At 41.0% G+C, this 15,000-nt stretch overlaps 1 protein-coding gene across 1 annotated transcript in view; it reads left to right on the top strand.

The window, feature by feature from the left end:
- The window catches only part of LOC118948703 (protein disulfide-isomerase-like), a 106,729-nt gene that overhangs the window by 90,173 nt on the left and 1,556 nt on the right, over positions 1-15,000 (top strand). Inside the window, exons 7-9 of the mRNA XM_036973376.1 lie at positions 6,861-7,058; positions 7,348-7,468; positions 10,230-10,411. Of these exons, the coding sequence (XP_036829271.1) occupies positions 6,861-7,058; positions 7,348-7,468; positions 10,230-10,411 (501 nt within the window). The remainder of the gene's footprint in view (positions 1-6,860; positions 7,059-7,347; positions 7,469-10,229; positions 10,412-15,000) is intronic.

The raw sequence follows: 15,000 nt of genomic DNA, 5'->3' as shown, positions 1-15,000 counted from the left end.
ATAATACACAGGGGAACTATAGGTACTACAACACAACTACTATAATACACACTGCTGCTGCCCCCTACAGGGGAACTATAGGTACTACAACACAACTACTATAATACACACTGCTGCTGCCCTCTACAGGGGAACTATAGGTACTACAACACAACTACTATAATACACACTGCTGCTGCCCCCTACAGGGGAACTATAGGTACTACAACACAACTACTATAATACACAGGGGAACGACAGGTACTACAACACAACTACTATAATACACACTGCTGCTGCCCCCTACAGGGGAACTATAGGTACTACAACACAACTACTATAATACACAGGGGAACGACAGGTACTACAACACAACTACTATAATACACACTGCTGCTGCCCCCTTCAGGGGAACGATAGGTACTACAACACAACTACTATAATACACACTGCTGCTGCCCCCTACAGGGGAACGATAGGTACTACAACACAACTACTATAATACACACTGCTGCTGTCCCCTACAGGGGAACGATAGGTACTACAACACAACTACTATAATACACAGGGGAACTATAGGTACTACAACACAACTACTAAAATACACACTGCTGCTGCCCCCTACAGGGGAACTATAGGTACTACAACACAACTACTATAATACACACTGCTGCTGCCCCCTTCAGGGGAACGATAGGTACTACAACACAACTACTATAATACACACTGCTGCTGCCCCCTACAGGGGAACGATAGGTACTACAACACAACTACTATAATACACACTGCTGCTGTCCCCTACAGGGGAACGATAGGTACTACAACACAACTACTATAATACACAGGGGAACTATAGGTACTACAACACAACTACTAAAATACACACTGCTGCTGCCCCCTACAGGGGAACTATAGGTACTACAACACAACTACTATAATACACACTGCTGCTGTCCCCTACAGGGGAACTATAGGTACTACAACACAACTACTGTAATACACACTGCTGCTGCCCCCTACAGGGGAACTATAGGTACTACAACACAACTACTATAATACACACTGCTGCTGCCCCCTACAGGGGAACTATAGGTACTACAACACAACTACTATAATACACACTGCTGCTGTCCTCTACAGGGGAACTATAGGTACTACAACACAACTACTATAATACACACTGCTGCTGCCCCCTACAGGGGAACTATAGGTACTACAACACAACTACTATAATACACACTGCTGCTGCCCCCTACAGGGGAACTATAGGTACTACAACACAACTACTATAATACACACTGCTGCTGCCCCCTACAGGGGAACTATAGGTACTACAACACAACTACTATAATACACACTGCTTCTGCCCCCTACAGGGGAACTATAGGTACTACAACACAACTACTATAATACACACTGCTGCTGTCCTCTACAGGGGAACTATAGGTACTACAACACAACTACTATAATACACAGGGGAACTATAGGTACTACAACACAACTACTATAATACACACTGCTGCTGCCCTCTACAGGGGAACTATAGGTACTACAACACAACTACTATAATACACACTGCTGCTGCCCTCTACAGGGGAACTATAGGTACTACAACACAACTACTATAATACACACTGCTGCTGCCCTCTACAGGGGAACTATAGGTACTACAACACAACTACTATAATACACACTGCTGCTGCCCCCTACAGGGGAACTATAGGTACTACAACACAACTACTATAATACACAGGGGAACTATAGGTACTACAACACAAGTAATATAATACACACTGCTGCTGTCCTCTACAGGGGAACTATAGGTACTACAACACAACTACTATAATACACACTGCTGCTGTCCCCTACAGGGGAACTATAGGTACTACAACACAACTACTATAATACACACTGCTGCTGCCCCCTACAGGGGAACTATAGGTACTACAACACAACTACTATAATACACACTGCTGCTGTCCTCTACAGGGGAACTATAGGTACTACAACACAACTACTATAATACACAGGGGAACTATAGGTACTACAACACAACTACTATAATACACACTGCTGCTGCCCCCTACAGGGGAACTATAGGTACTACAACACAACTACTATAATACACACTGCTGCTGCCCCCTACAGGGGAACTATAGGTACTACAACACAACTACTATAATACACAGGGGAACTATAGGTACTACAACACAACTACTATAATATACACTGCTGCTGCCCCCTACAGGGGAACTATAGGTACTACAACACAACTACTATAATACACAGGGGAACTATAGGTACTACAACACAACTACTATAATACACACTGCTGCTGTCCCCTACAGGGGAACTATAGGTACTACAACACAACTACTATAATACACAGGGGAACTATAGGTACTACAACACAACTACTATAATACACACTGCTGCTGTCCTCTACAGGGGAACTATAGGTACTACAACACAACTACTATAATACACAGGGGAACTGTAGGTACTACAACACAACTACTATAATACACACTGCTGCTGCCCCCTACAGGGGAACTGTAGGTACTACAACACAACTACTATAATACACACTGCTGCTGCCCCCTACAGGGGAACTGTAGGTACTACAACACAACTACTATAATACACACTGCTGCTGCCCCCTACAGGGGAACTATAGGTACTACAACACAACTACTATAATACACACTGCTGCTGCCCCCTACAGGGGAACTATAGGTACTACAACACAACTACTATAATACACACTGCTGCTGCCCCCTACAGGGGAACTATAGGTACTACAACACAACTACTATAATACACACTGCTGCTGCCCTCTACAGGGGAACTATAGGTACTACAACACAACTACTATAATACACACTGCTGCTGCCCCCTACAGGGGAACTATAGGTACTACAACACAACTACTATAATACACAGGGGAACGACAGGTACTACAACACAACTACTATAATACACACTGCTGCTGCCCCCTACAGGGGAACTATAGGTACTACAACACAACTACTATAATACACACTGCTGCTGTCCTCTACAGGGGAACTATAGGTACTACAACACAACTACTATAATACACACTGCTGCTGCCCTCTACAGGGGAACTATAGGTACTACAACACAACTACTATAATACACACTGCTGCTGCCCCCTACAGGGGAACTATAGGTACTACAACACAACTACTATAATACACACTGCTGCTGCCCCCTACAGGGGAACTATAGGTACTACAACACAACTACTATAATACACACTGCTGCTGCCCCCTACAGGGGAACTATAGGTACTACAACACAACTACTATAATACACACTGCTGCTGTCCTCTACAGGGGAACTATAGGTACTACAACACAACTACTATAATACACAGGGGAACTATAGGTACTACAACACAACTACTATAATACACACTGCTGCTGCCCCCTACAGGGGAACTATAGGTACTACAACACAACTACTATAATACACACTGCTGCTGCCCCCTACAGGGGAACTATAGGTACTACAACACAACTACTATAATACACAGGGGAACTATAGGTACTACAACACAACTACTATAATATACACTGCTGCTGCCCCCTACAGGGGAACTATAGGTACTACAACACAACTACTATAATACACAGGGGAACTATAGGTACTACAACACAACTACTATAATACACACTGCTGCTGTCCCCTACAGGGGAACTATAGGTACTACAACACAACTACTATAATACACAGGGGAACTATAGGTACTACAACACAACTACTATAATACACACTGCTGCTGTCCTCTACAGGGGAACTATAGGTACTACAACACAACTACTATAATACACAGGGGAACTGTAGGTACTACAACACAACTACTATAATACACACTGCTGCTGCCCCCTACAGGGGAACTGTAGGTACTACAACACAACTACTATAATACACACTGCTGCTGCCCCCTACAGGGGAACTGTAGGTACTACAACACAACTACTATAATACACACTGCTGCTGCCCCCTACAGGGGAACTATAGGTACTACAACACAACTACTATAATACACACTGCTGCTGCCCCCTACAGGGGAACTATAGGTACTACAACACAACTACTATAATACACACTGCTGCTGCCCCCTACAGGGGAACTATAGGTACTACAACACAACTACTATAATACACACTGCTGCTGCCCTCTACAGGGGAACTATAGGTACTACAACACAACTACTATAATACACACTGCTGCTGCCCCCTACAGGGGAACTATAGGTACTACAACACAACTACTATAATACACAGGGGAACGACAGGTACTACAACACAACTACTATAATACACACTGCTGCTGCCCCCTACAGGGGAACTATAGGTACTACAACACAACTACTATAATACACACTGCTGCTGTCCTCTACAGGGGAACTATAGGTACTACAACACAACTACTATAATACACACTGCTGCTGCCCTCTACAGGGGAACTATAGGTACTACAACACAACTACTATAATACACACTGCTGCTGCCCCCTACAGGGGAACTATAGGTACTACAACACAACTACTATAATACACACTGCTGCTGCCCCCTACAGGGGAACTATAGGTACTACAACACAACTACTATAATACACACTGCTGCTGCCCCCTACAGGGGAACTATAGGTACTACAACACAACTACTATAATACACAGGGGAACGACAGGTACTACAACGCAACAACTATAATAGTCCCTCCACCTCCTCCCTCCCCTCTCCGCCCCTCCATCTCCTCCCTACCACCCTACCTCCCTAACCTCAACTCCCCTCCATCTCTTCCCTACCTCCCTCCCCTCTCCGTCCCTCCAACTCCTCCCTACCTCCCTCCCCTCTCCGTCCCTCCACCTCCTCCCTAACCTCTCCGTCCCTCCCTACCTCCCTACCTCCCTCCCCTCTCCGTCCCTCTATCTCTTCCCTACCTCCCTCCCCTCTCCGTCCCTCCATCTCCTCCCTACCTCCCTACCTCCCTCCCCTCGCCGTCCCTCCAACTCCTCCCTACCTCCCTCCCCTCTCCGTCCCTACAACTCCTCCCTACCTCCCTCCCCTCTCTGTCCCTCCACCTCCTCCCTAACCTCTCCGTCCCTCCCTACCTCCCTCCCCTCTCCGTCCCTCCATCTCTTCCCTACCTCCCTCCCCTCTCTGTCCCTCCATCTCCTCCCTACCTCCCTCCCTTCTCCGTCCCTCCACCTCCTCCCTAATTCCCTCCCCTCTCCGTCCCTCCATCTCCTCCCTACCTCCCTCCCTTCTCCGTCCCTCCACCTCCTCCCTAATTCCCTCCCCTCTCCATCCCTCCATCTCCTCCCTACCTCCCTACCCTCTCCGTCCTTCCAACTCCTCCCTACCTCCCTCCCCTCTCCATCCCTCCAACTCCTCCCTACCTCCCTCCCCTCTCTGTCCCTCCCTACCTCCCTCCCCTCTCCGTCCCTCCACCTCCTCCCGCCCCTCTCCGTCTTTCCATCTCCTCCCTAACCTCTCCGTCCCTCCATCTCCTCCCTACCTCCCTCCCCTCTCCGTCCCCCCAACTCCTCCCTACCTCCCTCCCCTCCCCTCTCCGTCCCTCCATCTCCTCCCTACCTCCCTACCTCCCTCCCCTCTCCGTCCCTCCACCTCCTCCCGCCCCTCTCCGTCCTTCCACCTCCTCCCTGACCTATCCGTCCCTCCATCTCCTCCCTACCTCCCTCCCCTCTCCGTCCCTCCACCTCCTCCCTCCCCTCTCCGTCCCTCCACCTCCTCCCTCCCCTCTCCGTCCCTCCACCTCCTCCCTCCCCTCTCCGTCCCTCCATCTCCTCCCTACCACCCTACCTCCCTAACCTCAACTCCCCTCCATCTCTTCCCTACCTCCCTCCCCTCTCCGTCCCTCCATCTCCTCCCTAACTCCCTCCGCTCTCCGTCCCTCCATCTCCTCCCTACCTCCCTCCCCTCTCCGTCCCTCCACCTCCTCCCTAACCTCTCCGTCCCTCCACCTCCTCCCTACCTCCCTACATGCCTCCCCTCTCCGTCCCTCCATCTCTTCCCTACCTCCCTCCCCTCTCCGTCCCTCCATTACCTCCCTACCTCCCTCCCCTCGCCGTCCCTCCAACTCCTCCCTACCTCCCTCCCCTCTCCGTCCCTCCAACTCCTCCCTACCTCCCTCCCCTCTCTGTCCCTCCACCCCCCCCCTAACCTCTCCGCCCCTCCCTACCTCCCTACCTCCCTCCCCTCTCCGTCCCTCCATCTCTTCCCTACCTCCCTCCCCTCTCTGTCCCTCCATCTCCTCCCTACCTCCCTCACCTCTCCGTCCCTCCACCTCCTCCCTAATTCCCTCCCCTCTCCGTCCCTCCACCTCCTCCCTACCTCCCTACCCTCTCCGTCCCTCAAACTCCTCCCTACCTCCCTCCCCTCTCCATCCCTCCAACTCCTCCCTACCTCCCTCCCCTCTCCGTCCCTCCCTACCTCCCTACCTTCCTCCCCTCTCCGTCCCTCCACCTCCTCCCGCCCCTCTCCGTCCTTCCACCTCCTCCCTAACCTCTCCGTCCCTCCATCTCCTCCCTACCTCCCTCCCCTCTCCGTCCCTCCAACTCCTCCCTATCTCCCTCCCCTCCCCTCTCCGTCCCTCCATCTCCTCCCTACCTCCCTCCCCTCTCCGTCCCTCCACCTCCTCCCGCCCCTCTCCGTCCTTCCACCTCCTCCCTAACCTATCCGTCCCTCCATCTCCTCCCTACCTCCCTCCCCTCTCCGTCCCTCCATCTCCTCCCTACCTCCCTACCTCCCTCCCCTCTCCGTCCCTCCACCTCCTCCCTCCCCTCTCCGTCCCTCCACCTCCACCCTCCCCTCCCCTCTCCACCTCTCCAGGTATTATTTGTGATGGTAGACGTGGACGAGCCGAGGAATGGTAGAATGTTGGAGTATTTCCGTGTCCGGGAGAGTGAGGCTCCGATGGTGCGATTGGTTAATCTGACGAGTCACGTGACCTATCACCTGCCGTCCGACACACTGGACACGCCCACCATTATAGCGTTCTGTAAGACCTACCTGGATGGCAACGCACAGGTACACAGAGCTACACACACACACACACACCTTTATACACCAATTAAACATACTTCACAAGGTCCACATGTTCACTTAAAGTTTGTGTGTGTGTCTCTGTGTGTGTGTGTGTGCATCTATCTCTCTCTCTCTGTGTGTGTGTGTGTGTGTGTGTGTGTGTGTGTGTGTGTGTGTGTGTGTGTGTGTGTGTGTGTGTGTGTATATGTATATGTATATGTATATATATATATATATATATATATATATATATATATATATATATATATATATATATATATATATGAAACAGCCTAAGATGCAGAGTGAGGCTCTGCCTGCTGACTGGGACCAGAAGCCAGTTATACAGCTGGTAGGAGAGAACCTGGAGAGACTGGCCTTCAACCCTGACAAGACAGCCTTCATAATGTTCTGTAGGTACACACACACACACACACACACACACACACTCTGGGTTCTATTCTAGGAATAGATAGATATAATGTGGTGTTCCTCAGGGTTCTATTCTAGGAATAGATAGAATGTGGTGTTCCTCAGGGTTCTATTCTAGGAATAGATAGATAGAATGTGGTGTTCCTCTGGGTTCTATTCTAGGAATAGATAGATAGAATGTGCTGTTCCTCAGGGTTCTATTCTAGGAATAGATAGATATAATGTGGTGTTCCTCTGGGTTCTATTCTAGGAATAGATAGATATAATGTGGTGTTCCTCTGGGTTCTATTCTAGGAATAGATAGATAGAATGTGGTGTTCCTCAGGGTTCTATTCTAGGAATAGATAGAATGTGGTGTTCCTCAGGGTTCTATTCTAGGAATAGATAGATATAATGTGGTGTTCCTCAGGGTTCTATTCTAGGAATAGATAGATATAATGTGGTATTCCTCTGGGTTCTATTCTAGGAACAGATAGAATGTGGTGTTCCTCAGGGTTCTATTCTAGGAATAGATAGATAGAATGTGGTGTTCCTCAGGCTTCTATTCTAGGAATAGATAGATAGAATGTGGTGTTCCTCTGGGTTCTATTCTAGGAATAGATAGAATGTGGTGTTCCTCAGGGTTCTATTCTAGGAATAGATAGAATGTGGTGTTCCTCAGGGTTCTATTCTAGGAATAGATAGAATGTGGTGTTCCTCAGGCTTCTATTCTAGGAATAGATAGATATAATGTGGTGTTCCTCTGGGTTCTATTCTAGGAATAGATAGAATGTGGTGTTCCTCAGGCTTCTATTCTAGGAATAGATAGATATAATGTGGTGTTCCTCTGGGTTCTATTCTAGGAATAGATAGAATGTGGTGTTACTCAGGGTTCTATTCTAGGAATAGATAGATATAATGTGTTGTTCCTCTGGGTTCTATTCTAGGAATAGATAGAATGTGGTGTTCCTCAGGGTTCTATTCTAGGAATAGATATAATGTGGTGTTCCTCAGGGTTCTATTCTAGGAATATATAGATAGAATGTGGTATTCCTCCTGGTTCTATTCTAGGAATAGATAGAATGTGGTGTTCCTCTGGGTTCTATTCTAGGAATAGATAGAATGTGGTGTTCCTCTGGGTTCTATTCTAGGAATAGATAGATAGAATGTGGTGTTCCTCCTGGTTCTATTCTAGGAATAGATAGATAGAATGTGGTGTTCCTCAGGGTTCTATTCTAGGAATAGATAGAATGTGGTATTCCTCTGGGTTCTATTCTAGGAATACATAGAATGTGGTGTTCCTCTGGGTTATATTCTAGGAATAGATAGATAATGTGGTGTTCCTCTGGGTTCTATTCTAGGAATAGATAGATAGAATGTGGTGTTCCTCAGGGTTCTATTCTAGGAATAGATAGATATAATGTGGTATTCCTCTGGGTTCTATTCTAGGAACAGATAGAATGTGGTGTTCCTCAGGGTTCTATTCTAGGAATAGATAGATAGAATGTGGTGTTCCTCAGGCTTCTATTCTAGGAATAGATAGATAGAATGTGGTGTTCCTCTGGGTTCGATTCTAGGAATAGATAGATAGAATGTGGTGTTCCTCAGGGTTCTATTCTAGGAATAGATAGAATGTGGTGTTCCTCAGGGTTCTATTCTAGGAATAGATAGAATGTGGTGTTCCTCAGGCTTCTATTCTAGGAATAGATAGAATGTGGTGTTTCTCAGGCTTCTATTCTAGGAATAGATATATATAATGTGGTGTTCCTCTGGGTTCTATTCTAGGAATAGATAGAATGTGGTGTTCCTCAGGGTTCTATTCTAGGAATAGATAGATATAATGTGGTGTTCCTCTGGGTTCTATTCTAGGAATAGATAGAATGTGGTGTTCCTCAGGGTTCTATTCTAGGAATAGATATAATGTGGTGTTCCTCAGGGTTCTATTCTAGGAATATATAGATAGAATGTGGTGATCCTCCTGGTTCTATTCTAGGAATAGATAGAATGTGGTGTTCCTCTGGGTTCTATTCTAGGAATAGATAGAATGTGGTGTTCCTCTGGGTTCTATTCTAGGAATAGATAGATAGAATGTGGTGTTCCTCCTGGTTCTATTCTAGGAATAGATAGATAGAATGTGGTGTTCCTCAGGGTTCTATTCTAGGAATAGATAGAATGTGGTATTCCTCTGGGTTCTATTCTAGGAATAGATAGAATGTGGTGTTCCTCTGGGTTATATTCTAGGAATAGATAGATAATGTGGTGTTCCTCTGGGTTCTATTCTAGGAATATATAGATAGAATGTGGTGTTCCTCTGGGTTCTATTCTAGGAATAGATAGAATGTGGTGTTCCTCAGGGTTCTATTCTAGGAATAGATAGAACGTGGTGTTTCTCGGGGTTCTATTCCAGGAATAGATAGATAGAATGTGGTGTTCCTCATGGTTCTATTCTAGGAATAGATAGAATGTGGTGTTCCTCAGGGTTCTATTCTAGGAATAGATAGAACGTGGTGTTTCTCAGGGTTCTATTCCAGGAATAGATAGATAGAATGTGGTGTTCCTCAGGTTTCTATTCTAGAACCTCTGTTATTTTATCATGCTTATATACATGTTATCATTCACTGACACACTCAAAACATCCTGATCCCGGTATGTTTCAACTACAGCCTGCGTCCTAATTGTGTGTTTGTGTGTGTGTGTTTGTGTGTGTGTTTGTGTGTGTGTTTGTGTGTGTGTTTGTGTGTGTGTTTGTGTGTTTGTGTGTAGACCTGCCCTACAGTGAAGAAAGTCGTTCTCTGTTCCCACTGTGGGAGGAGTTAGCCCTTCACTTCCTGGACAGAGAGGAAGTTGTCATCGCTCGCATCGACGCCTCGGCCAATGACTTCAACCTGTCGATGAGAGAACGCTACCCCGCCCTCCGCCTGTTCCCCGCGCTGCACGCAGAGAGGGTACACACATTTTACACACTATATATACACACTATATATACATTATATATACACACTATACACACTATATATACACACTATATATACACACTATACACACTATATATACACACTATATATACACACTATACACACTGTATATACACACTATACACACTATATATACACACATTATACACACTATTTATACACACTATACACACTATATATACACACTATATATACACATTATATATACACAATATATACACACTATATATACACACTATACACATTATATATACACACTATATATACACACTATATATACACAATATATAAACACATTATATATACACAGTATATATACACACTATACACACTATATATACATATTATATATACACACTATATATACATATTATATATACACACTATACACACTATATATACACACTATACACACTATATATACATATTATATATACACACTATACACACTATATATACACACTATACACACTATATATACACACATTATACACACTATATATACACACTATATACACACACTATATACACTAAATATACACATTATATACACACTATATATACACACTATATATACACACTATACACACTATATATACACACTATATATACACACTATATATACACACACTATATATGCACACTATATATACACACATTATACACACTATATATACACACTATATACACAAACATTATGCACACATTATACACACTATATATACACATTATATATACACACTATATATACACACATTATATACACTATATACACAAACATTATGCACACATTATACAAACTATATATACACACTATATATAAACACTACATATACACACATTATATACACACTATACACACTATATATACACACATTATACACACATTATACACACTATATATACACACTATATATACACACTAAATATACACACATTATATACACACTATATATACACACTATATATACACACTATATATACACACACACACATTATACACACTATATACACACACACACACACACACACACACACACACACACATTATACACTTCATGCACACACATTATACACACTATATATACACACTATGTATACACACATTATATACACACTATATATACACACACACACACACACACACACACACACACATTATATACACACTATATATACACACTATATATACACACTTTATATACACACTATATATACACACTATACACACTACATATACACACTATATATACACATTATATATACACACTATACACACTACATATACACACTATACACACTATATATATACACACATTATACACACTATTTATACACACTATACACACTATATATACACACTATATATACACATTATATATACACAATATATACACACTATACACACTATATATACACACTATATATACACACTATACACACTATATATACACACTATATATACACATTATATATACACACTCTACACACTATATACACACTATGTATACACACTATACACATTATATATACACTATATATACACACTATACACACTATATATACACACTATATACACACTATATATACTATATATACACAATATACACACTATATATACACACTATATATATACACACATTATACACACTATATATACACACTATATATAAACACTATATATACACACTATATATACACACATTATACACACTATATATACACACTATATACACAAACATTATGCACACATTATACACACTATATATACACATTATATACACACTAAATATACACACATTATATACACACTATATATACACACTATACACACTATATATACACACTATATACACTATATATACACACATTATACACACTATATAAACCCTATATATACACACATTATATGCACACTATACACACTATATATACACACATTATACACACTATATATACACACATTATACACACTATACACACTATATACACACATTATACACACTATTTATACACACTATACACACTATATACACAAACATTATGCACACATTATACAAACTATATATACACATTATATATACACACTATATATAAACACTATATATACACACATTATATACACACTATACACACTATATATACACACATTATACACACTATATATACACACTATATATACACACTAAATATACACACATTATATACACACTATATATACACACTATATATACAAACTATATATACACACTATATATACACACTATATATACACACACACACATTATACACACTATATACACACACACACACACACACACACACACACACACACACACACACACATTATACACTTCATGCACACACATTATACACACTATATATACACACTATATATACACACATTATATACACACTATATATACACACACACACACACACACACACACACACACACACACACATTATATACACACTATATATACACACTATATATACACACTATATATACACACTATACACACTATATATACACACTATATATACACACTATATATACACATTATATATACACACTATACACACTATATATACACACTATATATACACACTATACACACTATATATACACACATTATACACACTATTTATACACACTATACACACTATATATACACACTATATATACACATTATATATACACAATATATACACACTATACACACTATATATACACACTATATATACACACTATACACACTATATATACACACTATATATACACATTATATATACACACTCTACACACTATATACACACTATATATACACACTATACACTTTATATATACACACTATATATACACACTATACACACTATATATACACACTATATACACACTATATATACTATATATACACAATATACACACTATATATACACACTATATATACACACTATATATATATACACACATTATACACACTATATATACACACTATATATAAACACTATATATACATACATTATACACACTATATATACACACTATATACACAAACATTATGCACACATTATACACACTATATATACACATTATATACACACTAAATATACACACATTATATACACACTATCTATACACACTATATACACTATATATACACACATTATACACACTATATAAACCCTATATATACACACATTATATACACACTATACACACTATATATACACACATACACACTATACACACTATATATACACACTATATATACACATTATATATACACACTATACACACTATATACACACTATATATACACACTATATATACACACTATACACACTATATACACACTATATATACACACTATATATACACACTATATATACACACATTATATACACACTATATATACACACTATATATACACATTATATATACACACTATATATACACACACACACACATTATACACACTATATCTACACACAATATATACACACTATATATACACACTATATATACACATTATATATACACACTATACACACTATATACACACTATATATACACACTATATATACACACTATATATACACACATTATATACACACTATATATACACACTATATATACACACACACACACATTATACACACTATATCTACACACAATATATACACACTATATATACACACATTATACACACTATATATACACACTATATATACACACATTATACACACTATATATACACACTATATATACACACATTATATACACACTATATATACACACTATATATACACACTATATACACTATATATACACACTATATACACTATATATACACACATTATACACTTTATACACACTATATATACACACTATATATACACACATTATACACTTTATACACACTATATATACACATTATATATACACATTATACAGTTGAAGTCAGAAGTTTACATACACCTTCGCCAAATACAAATTCCTGACATTTAATCTTAGTAAAAATTCCCCGTTTTAGGTCAGTTAGGATCACCACTTTATTTTAAGATCGTGAAATGTGAGAATAATAGAGAGAATGATTTATTTCAGCTTTTATTTCTTTCATCACATTCCCAGTGGGTCAGAAGTTTACAGACACTCAAGTAGTATTTGGTAGCATTGCCTTTTAAATTGTTTAACTTGGGTCAAGTGTTTTGGGTAGCCTTCCACAAGCTTCACACAATAAGTTGGGTGAATTTTGGCCCATTCCTCCTGACAGAGCTGGTGTAACTGAGTCAGGTTTGTAGGCCTTCTTGCACGCACACACTTTTTCAGTTTTGCCCACAAATGTTCTATAGGATTGAGGTCAGGGCTTTGTGATGGCCACTCCAATATCTTGACTTTGTTGTCCTTAAGCCATTTTGACATAACTTTGGAAGTATGCTTGGGGTCATTGTCCATTTGGAAGACCCATTTGTGACCAAGCTTTAACTTCCTGACTGATGTCTTGAGATGTTGCTTCAATATATCCACAGCATTTTCCTCCCTCATGATGCCA

Source organism: Oncorhynchus mykiss, unplaced genomic scaffold (genome assembly GCF_013265735.2).
Source record: "Oncorhynchus mykiss isolate Arlee unplaced genomic scaffold, USDA_OmykA_1.1 un_scaffold_239, whole genome shotgun sequence".
Lineage (NCBI taxonomy): Eukaryota > Metazoa > Chordata > Actinopteri > Salmoniformes > Salmonidae > Oncorhynchus > Oncorhynchus mykiss.
Note: the sequence above shows the minus strand (reverse complement) of the source record. Positions and strands in the feature narration are given on the sequence as shown.